At 37.7% G+C, this 22,526-nt stretch overlaps 1 protein-coding gene across 5 annotated transcripts in view; it reads left to right on the top strand.

Annotated features, from left to right (window-relative positions):
• TADA2A (transcriptional adaptor 2A) overlaps window positions 1-22,526 on the top strand; it is a 53,002-nt gene that overhangs the window by 960 nt on the left and 29,516 nt on the right. For 3 of the 5 annotated variants that reach the window (XM_086686708.1, XM_086686707.1, XM_086686705.1), the window contains exons 2-5: window positions 1,266-1,392; window positions 10,994-11,100; window positions 12,120-12,179; window positions 21,561-21,652. In XM_086686708.1, coding sequence (XP_086542834.1) covers window positions 1,368-1,392; window positions 10,994-11,100; window positions 12,120-12,179; window positions 21,561-21,652 — 284 coding nt within the window. In that variant the 5' untranslated portion in view covers window positions 1,266-1,367. Of the gene's footprint in view, window positions 1-1,265; window positions 1,393-9,845; window positions 9,959-10,993; window positions 11,101-12,119; window positions 12,180-12,271; window positions 12,297-21,560; window positions 21,653-22,526 lie in introns of those variants that run through there. The other 2 variants (XM_086686706.1, XM_086686709.1) reach the window with 2 other exon arrangements.

Below are 22,526 nucleotides of genomic sequence, written 5' to 3'. Positions count from 1 at the left end.
GGTACCTGGCACATAAGAAAAGTTCAGTAAATGTTGGCCATTATTTTATTACTGAGTACATAGTACCTCTTGCTAAAGCCATTTTTCTTCAGAGACTAACTCCCTGGGACTAGAGCAGGCAGAGAACCATCCTATCCCAGCCCATTTCAGAAAAGACAAGTTGTTGCTAGCCAATGCTATCTGAATGTCGTATGACTTAATGATTAATTATACCTTAAGCTCAGAATACCAGGTTAAAGAAGTCACTCCAAGAGAACTACAGATGAACATTTAGTTAAAACTAACATTTGTCCATTACATTTTCTTTATTGAGTTCTTTCTCTGTGTTTGCACTTCAAAGCATGCAGATGTGTATTGAATAGTAGTCCCTGCTTTCATTTAGTGTAGAAATGGAAAAAATATGCATCCAGAAGTAATCCTCACAAAGTAGAATGAAAAATGTCAGAAAGGAGATAGCTGAGGAGCTATGTGACTATAGAAGAAAGGTGGATATTTTCTTGGCTTAGTGTGAAATATGATTTCATTTCTACCTTCAAGAAAATACTTTGTACATTGTACAAACATTAAGTACTTGTTCAAAGAGTAACTAAGTGAACAAATGTATGTTGTAATAGACAGGGTTCCTTGGTTTCTACTAAAAGAAACTCATTCATATTAAACTATTATTAGAAAGGTAGAGAAATGAGAAGAAAAACTAAACAGTTGGGCCACCCTTGGGGATGGGGATCTCAACAGCCAGAGCTCATGGACCAAATTCTTTGATTAGTGAATGATCAAACTGCCTTCTTCCTTACATGTCTTACTGAAGATTCAGATTTCCATAAGATAGCTGGTTGCTTTAGCTGTGGGGATGAAGTATAGAGTATTGCGATTGGGAAACTGACTCATCCACATTTCATATCGTTCTAGTGGGGTTACCAAAGGAAAGACTGTTAAGGAGAGAAGTAATACTGGGTAGAGAAAAACAGTAGTTGTGTATTAGAGATATATAACCTTTATAAAGGGCTTACTGTGGATAATGTACCAGGTACCATGGTACATTATTTATATGGATTTTGGTATTTAATCCTCACGATAACTCTAGGAAGTAGATGCTGTTTATCATACCCACTTTACAGACGAGGAAATAGGCTTATAGAGGTAAAATAATTTGCTTATCATTACAAAACTAGGATGTGGCAGAATTGAGTACATTGCATCATCTTCTCTGTATCTTATTTCTTTGAATGATTTCCTGATTGCTGTGCCACTTTGTATGTTCATAGGAGGGCATCAAGCTTTGGTGTATGTTTTGGCCAGTTCTGACTTCTTCTTGAAGGAGCACTGCATTGAGGAAGATCAAAACAAGATTGTTTGCAAATTAGAGAATGGACCGTTTGGGTTCCTTCAGCAGTAAGTATAGTGGGAACAAGTCCCAGGCAAATATTAACAGCAAATTGAAGTAGAATTGATCAAGGAAGAAAAATAAGCACTTTGAAGTTAAACAAAGCCCTGAGAATCTGATCCTAAAGGAATAACGGTATCAAATCAGAATAAAATTAACAATATTTAGGGGCATCTGGGAGGTTCAGTCGGTTAATGTCTGACTCTTTGTTTTGGCTCAGGTCATGATCTCACAGTTTGTGGAATCAAGCCCTGAATCAGGTTCTGTGCTGATAGAATGGAGCCTACTTGGGATTCTCTCTCCCTCTCTCTCTGTCCCTCTCTCGTTCGCTCTATCAAAATAAATAAATAAACTTAAAAAAGTTAACAATACTTGTTGATTGTCCACGAAACAAATAACATAAACATATCACTCTAGGTCTCATAAGAAAACTGTGCTCAGGCATAGTATGATTAACCTGCAATTAGACTTAAGAAAGCAGTTGGATTACTCTTTAGAACAAGAACATATTTCAGATGCCTTGATAAGAAACAATGTCAGTGCGGGGCGCCTGGGTAACTCAGTCAGTTGAGCGACCTACTTTGGCTCAGGTCATGATCTCATAGCTCATGAGTTCGAGCCCCGCATGAGCCCCTCATGAGTTCTGAGCTGTGACAGCTCAGAGCCTGGAGCCTGCTTCAGATTCTGTCTCCTCTCTCTGCCCCTCCCCTGCTTGCTGTCTCTCTCTCTCTCTCAAAAATAAATAAAAACATTAAAAAGAAAAAAAAAAAGAACGTCAGTGGTAGGATAAAAGACATGCTCCTCTCCCCCTTCTCTTTTAAAAAGGTGGAACTTGTGTTCTAAGAGTGAACCACTATAGTAATAATGCAGAGTATTATGGTATATGTGTAAAATAAATTCAGGCAGCTACAGCTATGGAGAAGAAAATATACTGTCTTTTCTTTGTTTCTGATAAGAGATTTGGCAGAAATCGGAATTCTATTGTTAGGTATTAGTAGTGTCCCAATGAGAAGAAATAAAAAGGCACTTTTGGGTGTTGTTTCCTCTTCAGCAGTTTCTTTTTCTTTTTCTTTTTTTTTTTTTTTAATTTTTTTTTCAACGTTTATTTATTTTTGGGACAGAGAGAGACAGAGCATGAACGGGGGAGGGGCAGAGAGAGAGGGAGACACAGAATCGGAAACAGGCTCCAGGCTCTGAGCCATCAGCCCAGAGCCCGACGCGGGGCTCGAACTCACGGACCGCGAGATCGTGACCTGGCTGAAGTCGGACGCTTAACTGACTGCGCCACCCAGGCGCCCCTCTTTTTCTTTTTTTTAACGTTTATTCATTTTTGAGAGACGGAGCGTGAGTGGGGGAGAGGCGGGGAGAGAAGGAGACACAGAATCTGAGGCAGGCTCCAGGCTCCAAGCTGTCAGCACAGAGCCTGATGGAGGACTCGAACCCACGGACCATGAGATCATGACCTTGAGTCAGAGGCCCAACTGACTGAGCCACCCAGGCTCCCCTCTTTTTTTTTTTTTTTAATGTTTATTTAGTTTTGAGAGAGAGGGGGAATCCCAAACAGGCTCCACACTGTCAGCGCAGAGCCTGATGGGGGAGCTCAATCCCACGAACTGTGAGATCATGACCTGAGCCAAAATCAAGTGATGCTCAACCAACCGAGCTACCCAGGAGCCCCTCAGCAATTTATTTTATTTTACTTTACTTTTATTTTATTTTATTTTATTTTATTTTATTTTATTTTATTTTATTTTATTTTATTTTATTTATTTTATTTTATTTTATTTTTAAATATATGAAATTTATTGTCAAATTGGTTTCCATACAACACCCAGTGCTCATCCCAAACATGCCCTCTTCAATACCCATCACCCACCCTCCCCTCCCTCCCACCCCCCATCAGCCCTCAGTGTGTTCTCATTTTTTAAGAGTCTCTTATGCTTTGGCTCTCTCCCACTCTAACCTCTCTTTTTTTTTTTCTTCCCTTCCCCCATCGGTTCCTGTTAAGTTTCTCAGGATCCACATAAGAGTGAAAACATATGGTATCTGTCTTTCTCTGTATGGCTTATTTCACTTAGCATAACACTCTCTAGTTCCATCCACGTTGCTACAAAGGGCCATATTTGATTCTTTGCCACGTAGTATTCCATTGTGTATATAAACCACAATTTCTTTATCCATTCATCAGTTGATGGACATTTAGGCTCTTTCCATAATTTGGCTAATGTTGAAAGTGCTACTATAAACATTGGGGTACAAGTGCCCCTATGCATCAGTACTCCTGTATCCCTTGGGTAAATTCCTAGCAGTGCTACTGCTGGGTCATAGGGTAGGTCATTTTTTAATTTTTTGAGGAACCTCCACACTGTTTTCCAGAGTGGCTGCACCAGTTTGCATTCCCACCAACAGTGCAAGAGGGTTCCTTTTTCTCCAAATCCCCTCCAGCATCTATAGCCTCCTGATTTGTTCATTTTGGCCACTCTGACTGGCATGAGGTGATATCTGAGTGTGGTTTTGATTTGTATTTCCCTGATGAGGAGCGACGTTGAGCATCTTTTCATGTGCCTGTTGGCCATCTGGATGTCTTCTTTAGAGAAGTGTCTGTTCATGTTTTCTGCCCATTTCTTCACTGGATTATTTGTTTTTCAGGTGTGGAATTTGGTGAGCTCTTTATAGATTTTGGATACTAGCCCTTTGTCCGATATGTCATTAGCAACTATCTTTTCCCATTCCGTTGGTTGCCTTTTAGTTTTGTTGATTGTTTCCTTTGCTGTGCAGAAGCTTTTTCTCTTCATGAGGTCCCAATAGTTCATTTTTGCTTTTAATTCCCTTGCCTTTGGGGATGTGTCAAGTAAGAAATTGCTATGGCTGAGGTCAGAGAGGTCTTTTCCTGTTTTCTCCTCTAGGGTTTTGATGGTTTCCTGTCTCACATTCAGGTCCTTTATCCATTTTGAGCTTATTTTTGTGAATGTTGTGAGAAAGTGGTCTAGTTTCAGCCTTCTGCATGTTGCTGTCCAGTTCTCCCAGCACCATTTGTTAAAGAGACTGTCTTTTTTCCATTGGATATTCTTTCCTGCTTTGTCAAAGATTAGTTGGCCATACTTTTGTGGGACTAGTTCTGGGGTTTCTAATCTATTCCATTGGTCTATGTGTCTGTTTTTGTGCCAGTACCATGTTGTCTTGATGATTACAGCTTTGTAGTAGAGGCTAAAGTCTGGGATTGTGATGCCTCCTGCTTTGGTCTTCTTCTTCAAAATTACTTTGGCTATTCGGGGCCTTTTGTGGTTCCATGTGAATTTTAGGATTGCTTGTTCTAGCTTCGAGAAGAATGCCCTCAGCAATTTCTTAAAAAGCCTCTTATTTACTCTGTCATCATACTCCTATAAAATTAAGACAGAATGAAGTCTTCAAACACATCTAGTTCAAATCTCTCATTTTACATATGGAAAAAACCTGAATGAATTTTTCTAATGCTGGAAGTGTAAACAGAAACCACTCCTATTTCCCTTTTTAAGATAATTTTTAGGGGTACCTGGGTGGTGCAATCAGTTAAGTGTCTGACTCTGAGTTTCAGCTCAGGTCATGATCTCAACAGTTTGTGAGTTCGAGCCCCTACTTGAAATTCTCTCTCCCTCTCTCTGCTGCTTCCCTGCTCATGTCCTCTGTCTCTCAAAATAAATAAACTTAAAAAAATTAAAAAATATAAAATAAAATAATTTTGGAACTTTTTTTCTGGAAATAATTTCAAACTTACAGGAAAGTTAGAAGAATAAGAATCATACAAATAATCCCCATACACTTGTTAACTTCTTACTCATTTGCACGTATTCTCTTTCTTTATAAGTATATAAGTATATATATTAGATTTAATATATATATATATATACTGTATTATATACTTATAGGTAGACAGAGATACCCCATTTTTTCTTCAGAGTCATTTAAAGGTAAAGGACATAGATCATGTCCCTTTACCCCTAAGTACTTTATTGCTTATTTCCTAAGAATAGGGATATTCTGTTTTATAACTTCAGTAATCAACTTTAGTGAACTTAATATCAATAAAATACTTTTATCCACTCTACCATCTGTTGTTCAGTTTTGTAAGCTTGACTCAACAATGTCCTTTATGGTGTTTTTTTCATTCCAGTACAGGATATAGTCAGGGGTCAGGTCTAACATTAAGTTGCTAAGTTTCTTTAGCCTTCTTTAAGTTGAAACATTTCCACAGCCTTTGTCTTTAGTCACATTGATACTTTTTTTTTTTTAATGTTTATCTTACTTTTGAGAGAGAGGGAGACACAGAATCTGAAACAGTCTCCAAGTTCCAAGGTGTCAGCACACTGTTGCGGGGTTCGAACCCACGAACCATGAGATCATGACCTGTGCTGAAGTCAGACACTCAACCGACTGAGCCACCCAGGTGCCCTCATCATGTTGATACTTTTGAAGAATACAGGCCCACCCTTCCTCCCTCCCCCTTTTTAAAATAGAGGTTTCTCGTTTTGGGTTTGTTTGGGTCTTACTCTACCCCTCGTTGGTGATAATGGTTTGAAGACCCAGTCATGGTGTTTGTTTTTCTCCACTGTATACTTTGTATTTTTCTCTTGCATATAATAAATAATCCATAGGAAGACACTTTCAGGCCGTAAAATATCTTGCTCCTTATCAAATTTCTCCTTAGATTTAACATCCATTATGATTTTTGCCTGATCCAATCTTTACTGTCATGGTTGCAAAATGATGTTTTTTCCCCCCAAATGCAGCACTCTCCAAATTTGCTAGTTAGCACTTATATAATCTGTTTATATAATTATATGTATTACAGATAATATATATAATGATATGTGTTTATAATTTTTTGATTATATAATCAAGACACCTATCTCCCTTATTTATTTGACTTAAGTGTGGACACATGAATTCCTATTTTCAAGAGTTTATAATTCATTATTATACTTAATTATTTTGGTTCCCAGATTGTCCCAATTTGACCACTGTGAGAGCTCCTTCATTCTGTCTCCTGCATCCTTGTGACATAACACCCATCATTTTTTGAGCATCTCCTTACTTTTTGGCTATATGTTCCAGGTGCATCTTGTATCTCCCCTGCCCCAGCCCTGGAATTAGCCACTTCTCTGAGGAGCCCTGGTCCTTTTAGAGGGGAATGACATTAGAGACCAAGATCTAGTCATTTTTCATTGCTACTAGCATGTCTTTATCTTGGTCCTTTGGCCCACAGAGCTCTGAAATATGTGTATATATGCTGTGTACGTATATACCAACATACATTATATCTGTTCATACATACACTTTTAAGAAATCGTGAGTTCACACTGATACATCCCATTCATCTTCATAGGCTTTTTTCTTGTTTTCTCCCATTCTTTATTTGTATGTCCTTTTCCTCAGTGAGAACCTTGACTCCCAACATCAGCACATTTACTCATTTGCTCAGTTTTTTAATACATCCAAAATTATTTCAGAATTGCTTTTCACATACCGCTACATGTAACAGACCTACTTCAACAAGTTCAGGATTTGTTTGCAATTCTCCCCTGCATCACCCAAGAATATCCCCTATTCTTATGATTAAATGTTCATAAGTTACTTGGATTTTTTTTTCCTTTTCAGTGTGGTTATAGTATTCTTTTGAAGTACTATCGGGTTCATTTGTTGATTCTGCTTTTCGTTTTCCCTTTTTATATTTGTTAATTTATTTTTTGTAAATTTGTATAACATACACTTCCAAAAATCAAAACTATACAAAAATATATATTTAGAGAATTGTTACTCCTTTCTGTGTCTCTTCCACTCCATTCCATCACCTCCCCACCCCTTTGTAGGTGTCTAACTTCATTGTTTTCTAGTTTATCTGTCCTTTATTTCTTTTTGCAAAGAAAAGCAGACATATATGTGTTTGGGTTTTTCCCCCCTCTCATTTCTTACAGGAAAGGTAGCATCCTATGTAAGTTTTTTTGCAGTTTGGTTTTTTTCACTTAATAGTATCTTCTTAGAAATACTATATTAGATTGTAAAGGTCATTGTTGGATATCTAGGTAGTATTTTGTAATTTACAAATAATGTTCTAATGCATTCCTATTAGCAGTATATGAGAATACCTATTTCTCTACATTCTTAGTAAGAGAGTATTATCAAGCTTTTGAATTTTTGCCAATCTGATGGGTGAGAAATTATATCTCTATAGCTTTCTCTTATGAGTGCAGTTGAGTGTCATTTCATATGTTTGAGGGCCATTTTTAAATTTTCTCCCTTTTTTCTAGTTATTCATTTGTTTTGCAATAGGATTTTTGTTCTTTTTTCCCCCCTCAGTTTTTATTTTATTTTATTTTTTTTAATGTTTATTTACTTAATATAATGTTTATATTACTTGAGAGAGAGAGAGAGAGAGACCACGAGTTGAGGAGGGGGTAGAGAGAGAGAGGGAGACGCAAAAGCCGAAGCAACCTCCAGGCTCTGAGCTGTCAGCACAGAGCTGGATGTGGGGCTCCAACTCGAACCGTGAGATCATGACCTGAGCTGAAGTCGGACGCTTAACCGACTGAGCCACCCAGGTGCCCCTCCCCCTCAGTTTTTAAAAGTTCTTTGTATATCGGGGACTTTAGCCCTTTATCTGTAATACGTTTGCAAATAATTTCTTCTAGGCTACTTGCCTTTTTTATCTTGCTTATGGTATTTTTTGCCCTGGAAGTTTTTTGTTCCTGTTATTTATGTAGTCAAACTTACTGACCTTTTATTGCCTTTAGATTTTGAATGATGGCAAAAAAGTCTTTCCATACTCCTAGGTTATAGAAAAGTTGTAGAATGTCTCTGCGAAGGAGAGTTTGGCTACGTGTATCAAAAACCCTCTGTAGGCTTGACAGTTCTAGAAAAATATATTTTCTGAGGAATACAGCCACATTCTTCGTAATAGTGAAAAGTTGGAAACAACATAAATGCCCATCAGTAGGGAACTGGTTAGATTTGTTGTTTTCAGCCTTACAAGACCCCATGTTTTTTTTTTAGAATATTTTTAGAGCCCCTTCACTCTTTGGAGAGGAAATACACAGATAACATAGCACATCTACATCCATGATTTTAAAGAAACAGAAATAATAATGCCCTAACTATAATACAAAGGATAAATAAAAGAGAATAATGAACTAATGTAATTTATAATAAAATATGTATCTCAATATGCTTAGACACGATTTCAGTAGAAGACATAATAATGACAAGTAGTCAGATGCTTAACACCCATATTTTGAATCATTGTGCATCTTACAACTACAAAAGCACAGTGATTCATGTGTGTTGTATTGGTGACTCAGAAACCCCACAAGCTTGAATAACTCTTGGTAAAGTTCTGAACAAAACAAGATATAATCTCCTGTAGAAGTATGTGCAGTTGCCTTCTTAGAAAATTAAATGTATTTTAAAACTATCAAAAACATTTTGTTTTATATGTAATATGGAATTAAGTTCTAGGTGATGTAATTATGAACAGGTTTTTCACCACCTTGAATGTCTGTTGGGACATTTGAAAGTTATGTAGGACACAGGCCACTTTTTTTGTTGTGTAGGTATGTCTTGAGTCTTGTAGGATATCTAGCATCCATGGTCCCAAACCTGCTAAATGCCAGTAGTGCTCTCTAGTCATTGTGGCCAACGAAAAAACATTTCCTCAGATTTCCAAAATGCCTTCTTACGGGGCAGTGGAAAACCATTAGGTTAGATGGTTGTTACAATGGAATATTATTCATCCATTAAAAAGAACGATGTATGTGTACTATCACGAAAGATGTTTGACAGTATATTGTCGAGTGAAAAAAAAAAGGCTACAAAACATCGTGTATGGTATCTCACTTTTGTTAAATATATATACACACATACATAAAAGACTAGAAATCAAAATATTAATAGAGGATGACTTTATGCCTTTGTTGTCTAAAATTTTTTAACTATAAATTGGATTTTTACTAAATAATCCCTTCTTGGGGCACCTAGGTGGCTCAGTAGGTTAAGCATCTGACTCTTGATTTCGTCTCAGGTCATAGTCTCCCGGTTGTGAGATCGAGCCCCATGTCGAGCTCTCCACTAAGTGTGGAGCCAGTTTAAGATTCTTTCTCTTCCTCTGTACCTCTCTCCTGCTCACAAGTGGTCTCTCTCTATAAAAAAATAAAAAATTACTTCTTGATGTAAAGGTTTAAAAGCTCTTTTACTTGGGTCCAGGACTGACTTTTTTTCCTGAAGAAAGAAAAACAAGCTTACATCATTAAAATAAAAGAATGTGAGGAAGAAGATAATTTGGTAAAAATTGTCATCTGACAATATAAAACAATTTTTGTTGTTCCATGTCAAAATTTAAAATGGGAGAAGTGGGGTAGTTGCTGTTCCCTATATTTATTTTGAAGCTATTGCCAGAAGGATTATGTTTCTTTCCCCTGTTATTTTCCTCCAGGTCTTCATTTAGAAACAAATGAAAAGAACAATAAATAATCATCACTTGAAGGAGGGAAAGGTGCCTTGAAGAGTGTTTCTTGGACTCTAGGAAGGAAAATGCTATTACAGAATGTGAGAAATCCTGCCCTAGGCTATAAGCAAATTAAATCCTTTCATCTTCCTTCAAAGCCTGTGTTTTCTTAAGACTTCTGCTGTTGATCATAGAAAACTACTTGGCTAAGTTGCCCTAACTCTAGAGGGGCAGAGTTTGGAGCAACCAGGGACACACATATCGGCCTTTAAATCACTTGAAAGAGTTTGGATTGTACCTCTTGCCTTAATATTTCAGAGATGGTATGGTCATTGGAAATGGAGGAAGGTCTGCTTTGTTCTCTACTGTGAGAGAAAGGAAGGGAGCTTTCCTGGGTTTAAATTTCAACTCAGATATAAAGTTGTATATCCCAAGACATTTATTTATTTGTTTGTTACATTTATTCATTCATTTTGAGAGAGAGAGGGAGGGGCAGAGAGAGTGAGAGACAGAATCCCAAGCTCAGTGTGGGGCTCAAACTCATGAACCTTGAGATCATGACCCAGGATGAAATGAAGAGTTGGACACTCAACCGACTGAGCGTCCCAGGCACCCCTCAAGCCCTCAAGACATACATTTAAAGTTTTTACCTCCAACTTTCATTATGAAAATTTGCAAACTTAAGGAAAAGTTGAAAGAACACTACAGTGATTACTTGTTGGCTGCTACCTACATTTAACAATCATTAACATTTTGTCAGATTTGTTTTACCTAAGAATACCTATGTGTTGTATAGGTATGTGACGTTTTCTCCCTTGCAGAAATAACCGGGGGGGGGGGGGGGGGGGGGGGGGGGCGGCGGCTTGTGTTTGTAAATTTCTCTGCAGGGGAAATTACTTATCTACTTAAATGCTGTGTATAGTAGTAGATACTACTGTAGGAAGAAACAAAGCTGCCCTGAAGAAAAAGGAACATAATTTTCATTTTTTCTTACTTAGAATGAGCTCATCTTGTTTCCAAGACAAGTGGAGTCTTCCGTGTAGCTCACCACCTGTATGGTTATTTGCAAATTTTCACCTTCTTGGCACTTAAGGTAATCATGTTTTGAAACTAGTATATTTTTCTTTTTGTTCTAGATGATCCCTCTGATAAACCACCTTGCCGAGGCTGCTCCTCCTACCTCATGGAGCCTTACATCAAGTGTGCTGAATGTGGGCCACCCCCTTTTTTCCTCTGCTTACAGGTAACTCATTAAGGACATGCTTGCTTTTCCTGGCTTAATTTTATGGATATAGTAAATTCAGAGATCACTGTAGATTATTCAGAAGGATCATACTTTCTTAAATCAGTTCCTTCTACTTTGTTTTTCATTACACATTTTATCAGTGAAAAGTTGGGAAATAGAGCAGATGAATGACACAAACTGTTGAATATTCCACATTTCTGTATCAACCTAATGCTCAAAACTGTTTTTGCCAGTAGATTTAAAGTATTGAGATACAGGAAACAGAATTGGAGGATTATTCCTTTTGATGGCACCTATGACATTGTTTATTGTCTTACTGCAGAGTGGTCTTTGGGCAGGTGACAAACAAGGGAATAATCATTCTGTAATTGATGATAATAATAATAGTAATTATAAGTGCTTACTCTATTGTCAGACACTCTTTTGAGTAATTTATATGAATTAACCTTTAGTTTATCACTATAACCCTATGAAGTGTAGGTATGATTAGCATCCCCATTTTATAGAGGAAACTCAGGCAAAGAGAGGTTAAGTAATTTACTCAAGGTCACACAGCAAATACATATTTTATTGGACCCAGGACACTGTTGATTATATGAAGCATCCCAGTTTTAGAAATGTTAAATGGCTGATGGAAGTTGTAATATACTTTTTATTACAAGATGAATCCTCATTTCACAGTTTTAAAATATAAAAAAAATACATGTCTCAGAGTTGCCTAAATACTTTAAGTATGGAGCCAGGATTCAAATTTAGTCCATCTGATTCCAGGGCTTATGCTGTAATCAAAAGAGAAGATGTCTTAGGAAAAAGTCTGGTTTTTTTCCCCCAGATTGTGAGGGCCACTGAAGAGCTATGGTCATGAATGTAGCCATCCTCTTGTGGCTATAGACAAAATTGAATGAATTCTTAAAAACTCACCACAAGAGTAGAGTACCCCCAAACCATCTTCTACCCTGTAAGAAAGCATTTCAAAAAGTAGTTTTTTGGTAACTTAATTTTCCTTTCTTTTGCAGTGTTTCACTCGAGGATTTGAGTACAAGAAACATCAAAGTGATCATACTTATGAAATAATGGTAATGATGAAGTTGCAGGGAATTTCCATTCATTTGTCAAGTATTGTACTGAGAATGTCTTTTTTTCTTCATCTTCAAGTATCTCCTTGCCTTTTCTTTCCTCTTCTTCCGAATTAGGTAATCATTTCCCAGTGAGTGTTTTTTTTTTTTTAAGTTACTTATGTGTGTGCATGTGGGAGGGAGGGGCAGAGAGAGAATCCCAAGCAGTCTCCACACTGTTAGCACAGAGCTTGACAGGGGGCTCCATCCAGCGAACCGCAAGATCATGATCTGAGCCAAAATGAAAAGTCGAAGGCTTAACTGACTGAGCCACCCAGGCACCCTCCCCGCCAGTAAGTGTTTTAGGGTCTTATGGATCTACTAAGGCATTTAAGTCAAAAAATCATTTTATATACTCAGATTTTTGTTTCAAATTTAAAAAGAATTTAAGAGTACTTATTGAGGGACAGCTGGCTGGCTCAGTTAGTAGAGCATGACTCTTGATCTTGGTGTTGTGAGTTCGAGCCCCATGTTGAAGGTAGAGTTTATGTTAAATAGTTTTAAAGATTATAAAAAAAAAAAAAAAAAAAGTAGGGGCATCTGGGTGGTTCAGTCAGTTAAACGTCTGACTCTTGGTTTTAGCTCAGGTCATGATCTCACAGTTCATGGGTTTGAACCCTGAGTCAGGGTCTACACTAACAGCACAGGGCCTGCTTGGGATTCCCTCTCTCCTCTCTCTCTGCCCTTTTCCGTGTTTGAACTCTATCTCAAAATAAATAAATAAACAAACAAACAAACTTTACCCCAAAATAAATAAATAAAATTTAAAAATGAAAAAAAAATACTTACTGAGTTTTACTGATGTAAGTTTAAGAGGTATAGGGCATTTTAGGTTTACTGATGAACATGTAGTGAATGTATTGTTGCTGTGTTTTGGCTAATGATACCATGTGGTTCCTGCGGGCAGTAGTGAAGTTTATGTCTGGCACTCCCTCCTCTTGCATTGGAGAAATTAGTTACCCTCTGAGAGTTAAGTTATAAAATGAATATAGAGTGAATGGTATAAGACACAAAATTACTTTGAAGAGACAGACTGGCTTATAGGCCACAATAAGACTTGGCAGTAACTTGATTGGTTGTATTGCCACCTCTAAAGAAAGAATGAGAGGCAGATGCTGGTAGTGTCTTTCCAAGTTCTAGTCAGAGGAATGGGCCCTTTAATAAACAAAAATGAATATATGGTCTACCTGGCAGGTATATGTATCTTTGTCAAGATAGTTTTGTCAGTTATTAGAACATTACTCTTAGTTCACCAAGTAGTTTTCTTACATTTGCCCTCCCATTGACTTTTTCTTACAAGAAAGAAGACTTGGCTAGGCATCTTAACAGTAATAATTTCACACTGGATTAATCCATTGATATTTGTATTAGTTTTCTATTGCTGCCATAGCATATTATCAGAAATTAAGTGGCCTAAGACAACACAAATTTATCATCTTGCAATTCTGTAGGTCAGTAGGCCATTAAGCTCACCCAGCTTGCTCTAGGTCCCATAATGTCAAAATGAGGGTATTGCCAGCCTGGGCTTTTATCTAGATGCATTGGGAGAAAGTCTGCTTCCAGTCAACTTCCAATCTGCTTCCATTCTCACTCAGGTTATTGACAGTATTCACTGCCTTGAGGTTTTAGGACTAATGCTACTCTCTTCCCTCAATTGGCTGTTGGCCTGGGCTTGCTCTAGGCCTCTAGAGGCCTCACTTCCTCCATATTTGAAGCTAGCAATGGCCAGGAGTTCTTGAGGGTTATTGATGAAATGCCTAGAGCCCCTCTGACCTCTCCTGCCTATCTTTGCTGAATTTCTCCAACTCTCCTGCCTCCCTTCTTCTTTTTTTTTTTTTTTTAAAGGAAATTTTATTTATTTATTATAAGTAATCTCTACACACAAGGGGCTTGAATTTACAACCTCGAGATTAAGAGTCTCATCTTCTTCCAACTAAGCCAGCCAGGTGCCCTTCTCTTGTCTCCCTCTTCTACTTTTTTTTTTTTTTTTTAAGTATGTTTATTTAGAGAGATCAGAGTGTGAGTGGGGGAGGAGCAGAGAGGGGAGAGAGAGAGAGAGAGAGAGAGAGAGAGAGAGAGAGAGAGAGAAAGAATCCCAAGCAGGCTCCGTGCTGTTAGCACAGAGCACCACACAGGGCTTGATTCAGAGCTCACAGTTCATGAGACCATGACATGAGCCAAAACCAAGAGTCCCTGCTTATTCGACTGAGCCACCCAGGCGCCCCTCCATCTTTTACTTTTAAAGGCTCCTGTGATTACATTGGGCCCACCTGAATTATCCAGGCTGCTCTCCCTATTTTAAGGTCAACTGATTAGTGCCTTAATCCCATCAGCATAATCCCATCAGCAGTATCTAGTTAGTATTTGATTGAATAATGAGGGATCAGGAATCTTGGGAGGAAAGGGGCACATCTTTGGAATTCTGCCTACCAAAGTGCCATAATGTGTCTACTTCAGTCTCTTAAAAGTTTAGAAAGGGTGGATTTTAGCATCTCTGAGTCTGATTATTTGTGGGGTCCTGTTTAAGATGAGTTTCTGGGCCTACAATGCTGAGACTCAGAGCCTGGTCCATAATTAATTAAAGAAATGCTCCTTAGTAAGAGTTCTTGGCAACCAACTGGCTAGACTTCAGCTATCTCTCTCTTAACACTTTCAGTCTTCTAAATAGTTTCTCCACTCATTGTAAGATTTGGAATAAATTTTTTTTATATTAGACTTTGTTTCATGGAGCATTTATAGGTTTGCAGCAAAATTGAGTAGAAAGTATAGGGATTTCCCGTATACTTCTGCCCCCACCCATGCATAGCCTCTCCCATTAACAACATCCCCCATCAGAGTAGTACATTTATTATAACTAATGAACCTACATTGACACTGCATTGTTATCCAGAGTGCCTGTTTACATCAGAGTTCACTCTTGGTGTTGTACATTCTGTGATGTATATATTACAACTTGGTGTTGTACATTCTGTAATGTAATATATAATGTCACATATCCACCGTTATAATGTCTTACAGAGTAGTTTCATGGCCTTAAAAATCCTCTGTACCCTGCCTGTTCATCTATCCCCCCGACCCCCCACCTCTGGCAACCACTGATCTTTTTACAGTTTCTATGGTTTTTGAGTTGCTTTTCCCAGAATGTCTTAAAATCGGAATCCTATGGTATATAGTCTTTCAAATTGACTTCTTTCACTTGATAATACTTGTTTGAGTTTCCTCCATGTCTTTTCAGGCTTGATTGTTTATTTGTTTTTGTTTTTAGCACTAAATAATACTGCATCGTCAGGGACTCCTGGGTGGCTCGGTCGGTTGAGCATCTGACTTTGGCTCAGGTCATGATCTCACAGCTCGTGAGTTCTCGAGCCCTGTGTCGGGATCTGTGCTGACAGCTCAGAGCCTGGAGCCTGCTTCAGATTCTGTGTCTCCCTCTCTCTGCCCTAACCCACTCGCATTCTGTCTCTCTCAAAAATAAATAAACGTTAAAAAAAATTTAAAAATAATACTGCATTGTCTGGACATACCACAGGTTATCCATCCACCTACTGAAGGACATCTTGGTTGCTTCCAAGTTTTGGCAATTGTGAATAAAGCTGTTATGAACATTCATGTACAAGTTTTTGTGTGTACGTAAGTTTTCAACTCCTTTGAGTAAATACAAAGGAGTGCAATTGCTGGATCACATGTATGAGTATGTTTAGTTTTGTAAGAAAACCGCCAAACTTGTCTTCTGAAGTGTCAGTATCATTTTGCATCCCCACCAGCAACAACAATGAGAGTTCCTGTTGCTCCACATCTTTGCCTGCATTTCATACCAGTCATTGTTATGCATTTTGGCCATTCTAATAGGCATATAGTGGCATCTCTTTTAATTGATGTGACATTTCTCTGATAAGATATGATGTGAAACATCTTCTCATATGAAAATTTTTTCCTCTTTTGTCATTGCAAAATAAATGAAGGGTTGGGAAAATATGGTCAAGCTATCTATGACTTTGAGTTCGTTTCACTAACACATCAGATCTTTAGAAAGGTGGTTTATTTTTCTCATATTCACACCAAAATGCCTGGAACCGAAACAGATTTATTCATTTGAATTGTGAAAACAATTCCTTAAAAGATAATTTAGTGTAGGCAGGGTAGATTGATGGTTATCCACTGTAGGAAAAGTGACCATGAGCTCTCTCTAGCTGTTCTGGGCACCTTGCCTTCTGCATAATGCTGAAAGCACTAAATTTCACTCTAAGTCCAATTAATTCTTCTGATTACATCATCCTTTTCTCACATATTCAACACCCATACAAACACATTTCAGAATTCTGCCCTTTGGGGAGTTTTTGGAGGTTCCTAATACTCCCTTTTTTCCTGCAGTCTTATCTATTCCCAGATAAGGAAAAGAAGAATCTTTCCTTCTGTAGGATTGATGACCAAATTTTGGCTTTCTACACATGAAGCCACTAAAAACCTGATTTTTTCCTTTTTTTTTTTCATTTGAAACCACAGAAAACTTTAAATGGTTTTTTAGTACTTTTGTCATCTCACAGTGCTGTATTTTTGGAAGTTACTCATGCTGTGGTAGGTGGTGCATTAATCAAGATTTCTGAGTTCTATGCCTATTTTTGTCTTATAATTCTTAGAACCTTGAATAAGTCAAGGCACCTCCTTCTGCCACACCCTTTATACCAGTGATCTTAAACTTTGGTGCCTAAGAATCACCTGGGAGCTTCTTCAAATTATAGAGTCCTAGACCCTGCTCTTAGAGATTCTGGTTAGTAAGGCTGAGATTGCGTTCAGGATTTGAATAACACTGATTCAACTTTAAGAAAACTATCTTATGCCTATTTATTTATTTGGTATAGAAAGTCTTTTCTCACAGTAAAGCTCGTGAGGGCTAATTAATATTCTAAATACTGTTTTAGAAATAACGTAGGCTCTTCAACCATGAATTGTCATATGTATTTATTATGATACTTGCCAGATTGATTATTATGAATATAGACATAGACTCTGTATGATTTAGGCTTCTCTTTTGGATCTTCTGGTACCTCATGTGCTGGGCATATTCATAGTATGTGCTCAGATAAAAACATATTGCTTATAGCAGTGTAATTTCACAAATCACAGAAATTTTTTTTTTGGTCATCAGCAAAAGGTACAACAATTTCTGAATGCCTATGAAATCTGAAGATCTCTTGTGTCACCTTTTTAAAAAAACTTATAGAAAATTTTATGTGTATACTAAAATAGAATATGTTTCAGTTATCTGTTGCTACCGAATAGTTATTTCAAAACTTTGTGGTATAAAATAACTAAGAGTCAGGAATTCAGATTGGGCACAGTGAGGGTGGCTTTCAGTTCCACATGATGTGTTTGAGGCTGGAAGTCCACGGGGCTTTTTTCACACCACTGCTGGCACCTCAGAATGGCTTGGTTAGGAGTCATCTGGGACATCTTAACTGTTATTTCATCAGGTAGCCTTGGAGCTTCTTCCTCCCCATGTGGCCTATACACCTGGTCTTTCCAGCAAGGAAGCTAGGTTTCTTACATGGTGGTTCAGGGCTCCCAAGACCACAAAAATGGAAGTGGCCAGGCCTTGAGCAAGTCACAGGTCCAGCCCATATTAAGTGAGAAGGGACTGCACCAGGATGTGATTGTTAACTACCTCTTAAACTGTCAACCCATAGCCTATGTTGTTTCATCTAAACTCCCACTTTTCCAGATTATTTTGAAGCAGATCCCTCAGATTTCATACCAGTTCATCTATAAATGTTTTACTAGATCTCTCTAAAATTTAAAAGTAATTCAATCACTTTTCATGTTTCCCAGTCATGTCATAAAAGCTTTTTAAAAATATCTCTGTTCCCTTCTCTGCCCCTGAAATAATTACTGTTCTGGTTTTTATCACCATAGATCAGTTATGCATATTGTAGAACTGCATATAAGTGGATTCATATCGTATGTACTCTTGTTTCTGGTTTCCTTCAGCATATTTTTGAGATTCGTTCATATTGTGTATAGTAGTTCATTCCTTTTTATTACTGAATAATATTCCATGAATATGACACTGTTATGAATATGACACTGTTGATGGTTACCTGGGCTTTGCCTAGTTTGGGGCTTTTATGAATAAAGCTGTTATTGACATTCTTTTTTTTTTTTTAATTTTATTCTTTTAAATTTATATCCAAATTAGTTAGCATATAGTGTAACAATGATTTCAGGAGTAGATTCCTTAATGTCCCTTACCCATTTAGCCCATCCCCCCTCCCACACCCCCTCCAGTAACCCTCTGTTTGTTCTCCATATTTAACAGTCTCTTATGTGTTGTCCCCCTCCCTATTTTTATATTATTTTTGTTTCCCTTCCCTTATGTTCATCTGTTTTGTCTCTTAAAGTCCTCATATGAGTGAAGTCATATGATTTTTGTCTTTTCTCTGACTAATTTCACTTAGCATAATACCCTCCAGTTCCATCCATGTAGTTGCAGATGATGAACATTCTTGTATAAGGCTTTCTGTGGACATATATTTTTGTCTTTCTTGGATAAATGCTTAAGACTGGAATTTCTGGGTCATAGAATAAATGATTGTACATTTTTAACTTTTTAAGAAACTGTCAGAAAGTTTCTTGAGTAGTTGTAGTGTTTTATACCTCTGCTAGCAGTGAATGAGAATTCTGATTGTTCGACCGACATGCTTGCCAACTTTTAGCTTTTTTAGTGGGTTTCGTGAGTGTGTAGTGGCATCATACATGTTTTTAACTTTTGCAGTGTGTTTTCATTGGATTACAAACGAGGTCCATACATTCCAATTGGTTGTTTCTCACATGTTCTTTTTCTTTTTTAGTGTTTATTCACTTTTGAGAGAAAGAGAGAGAGCACAAGTGGGGGAGAGGCAGAGAGAGAGGGAGACACAGAATCCGAAGCAGGCTCCAGGCTCTGAGCTATCACCACAGAACCCAATGCAAGGCTCAAACTCACGAACTGAGAGAACATGACCTGAACTGAAGTCAGCCACTTATCCCACTGAGCCACCCAGGCGCCCCTCTTACCTGTTTTCTATTCTGTGGGTGCTCCTTCTCCCTCTCCCCTACCCTCACTCTTTCTCTTGTTTCTTTTGGTTTATTTGATTTTTTTTAAAAATATGAGTTCTTTGTCTTACAGATATTAGTACAGTTTGGATTTTGCTGATTAACATATTTTTCTGTGTTCTGTGTTTCCTATAAATTGGTAGTTACATATAGCGGCTACATCAGGTTTATTTATGATCATTGTGTAGATCTGTTCATTAGGGATTGCAAAATAGTTATCTTTTTAATCCTAGCACTCTTAATTTATGAGATAAAACAATTCTGTAAAAAGAAACACCTCATCATTATGTGGTTACCCTGAGGTAAAGTTTGTACAAGAAAGGCAGGATAAATAACATTATTTCCCTTTGTGTTCTAGGTTTGAAAGTATGAGTTGATTCCCTGGCATCTTCTAGATATTTAGAAGAGTTGATGTGTTTCATTCCTTTGCAGTTATTATCCTTATTGATGCTCAAAATGGTTAATGGGAGCATCTATAAGTTGGCCTGCAAATCTTTTTGACATGACTCTTGTAGTCTTTGAGTGTCTTTGCTGTTCATTATGACAAAATATTCTGGTCTCATCTGGTACATTTTCTAACTTAGAATCAGGTCTTTAAAGAATCCTGTTTCCTTTCGTGGGGAATAGTATTTAGTGGCTGCATACTGCGCATTAGAGGTGTTCGTTGCTACTGGGTTGGTCATTGTTTCTGGATTTTTTCATTGTACAGTGTTAGGAAGTTATTCTTTTGAGACAAAATATATCGTAAGTTGATACTAAAACTTTCAATTCAAATATAAGATTATAAGGTTTTTACATAATCTCATAGATCTTATATCCTTTTAACCCACAGCACAATTACTTACTTGCTTTGCTTTATCCCGTAACACATCCGCGTACAATAATCTCAGAAAAACTAGACCAATGCTATTGCAAACAGTTTTTTTTTTTTTTGAGAGAGAGAAAGTGTGTGGGAGTGCTCATGTGAGTGGGGGAGGGGCAGAGAGAGAGAGAGAGAATCTTAAGCCATTTCCCTCCCAGCACCCAGCCCAACACAGGGCTGAATCTTATACCGTGAGATCATGACCTGAGCCGAAATAGTCAGCCAACTAAGCCACCCAGGTGCCGCAAGATTTTTTTTTGGCAGTTCTTTTTACTTTTAAGGTGTATTCTACTAGACATGTATAATGAAATCACTGTTTTAAAGTTATTTGGGATAGTTTCTTTCTTTGATTATGCCTTGAAATTAATTCATAGGTTTCTTTGTTACATTTTGCTTTTGATTCTTAGGATTTTATTTTATTTATTTTTAATGTTTATTTATTTTTGAGAGAGAGACAGAGTGTGAGTGGGGGAGGAGCAGAGAGAGAGGGAGACACAGAATCTGATTCAGGCTCCAGGCTCCGAGCTGTCAGTGCAGATCCCAACGTGGGGCTTGAACTCACAAACCGCGAGATCGTGACCTGAGCTGAGTCGGACGCTTACCGACTAAGCCACCCAGGTGCCACTGATTCTTAGGATTTTAAATTTAGTAATTAGCATCCAATGGTATATATTTCAGTCAGATCTCAAAATAAGGAATATTCAGAGAGGTTTAGCTTCTATCCTTGTCCTTTTCACCTTGTTTTCTCCCTCCCTTTGCCATAGGTAACCATTTTTTTAATGTAAGGTTTATTCTTCCGTTATAAGAAAAATATAAATACGTACATATTTGTGTTGCCCTCTTTCGTAGCTGAGTGGGAGCATAGTATAATATTTATCTTTACCTTTGTGCTAAGTTTAAAAAATATATATCTCTACATGAGTTACATGGCATTTATGAGTGATAATATTTCTTGGAAACTTTTTAGAAAATGGTGGAAATAGAGGTGAGGGAGATGGACAACTCATAAGATTGTACTTCAGGGGACACCTGGGTAGCTCAGTAGATTAAGCAGCTAGCTCTTGATTTCCACTCAGGTCATGATCTCACAACTTGTGAGTTCGAGCCCCAATTCATGAGTTCAAGCCCTGGGTCAGGCTCTGCACTGACAGCTCTTAGGGCCTGCTTGGGATTCTCTCTCTCCTCTCTATCCCTCCCCTGCTCGTGGTCTCTCTCTCTCTCTCTCTCTCTCTGAAAATAAATAAACATATAAAAAAAAGAAGAAGAATGTACTTTAGGAACCTCTCAAAACCATGAGAATGACAGTCATTTGAGTATGAATTAGCATTACATTTCAGTTTGCTGTGTTCCCTTTCTATATCTGTTCTTAGACAAAATTTTTTCCTCCTTAGACCTCAGATTTTCCTGTTCTTGACCCCAGCTGGACTGCTCAAGAAGAAATGGCCCTTTTAGAAGCTGTGATGGACTGTGGCTTTGGAAATTGGTAAGAGCTTGGTATTAAGGATTGTCCTGCCCTAGTGGGCTCCAAGAAGAAGGTGCTGTTGAAGGGTAAAGGGAGGAGTCTTAGAAAGAGGAGTTTGGGAGCCATATGTTACTTTCCTATTGATTCATGACTTAGAGATAAGTTATCATCCACTCTGAAATGCCTCACAGGGACATGGTATGTTTAGTTGTCTATAACTAGGCAGTTCTAAAAGGCCACTTTGGTTTATATCAACAGGGGGAAGGTTGGTTATTTCTCTCTGAATAGTACGGAAGTTGAGACACATTAGTTACTTCTCCTTTCTAATTTTATGAATTTTTCTTGACTCTAGATATCCTTATCATTTAAGTGAGTCAGACTTTAGGTAGATGGCCATAGTTTACTTGAGACTTGAGTTTGGGAGACTTCCTATTCACATTCCCTGTTTTTAGCTTGCAAATACCTATGTCAGTCCAAGCCTAGTAGAAGTGAATAGCCCTAATTGGTGTTGCCCTAGGAGGCAGTGCGACCTAATAATATTACCACTTGCATTTTTACCTTTTGGGAATATTTTCACACTGATGATTTCATTTTGTGAAGTAGATAGCACTGACTGACTCAAAGCCTGATGATATCTATTTGGAAAACACTTTGGATGTTAGCATTTTGTTCTCAAATCCATTAGATCATTTGTTCCTCATAGGAACCCAATGAGATAGAGCAAGTGCTTTTGTTTTATACATGAAGAAACTGAGATTCAGAAAGGTTAAATTTGTGCCTCATGGGACTAGCAGATAGAACTGGGACCCAACTCCAACTAACTTCCAAACAAAACTTCATTTTGTTCACAAATAATCTGAAGCTTAGGGAGTTAAGATAATTTCTCATGAATAAT

Source organism: Puma concolor, chromosome E1 (genome assembly GCF_028749965.1).
Source record: "Puma concolor isolate L17-30 chromosome E1, mPumCon1.1.hap2, whole genome shotgun sequence".
Classification (NCBI taxonomy): domain Eukaryota; kingdom Metazoa; phylum Chordata; class Mammalia; order Carnivora; family Felidae; genus Puma; species Puma concolor.
Note: the sequence above shows the minus strand (reverse complement) of the source record. Positions and strands in the feature narration are given on the sequence as shown.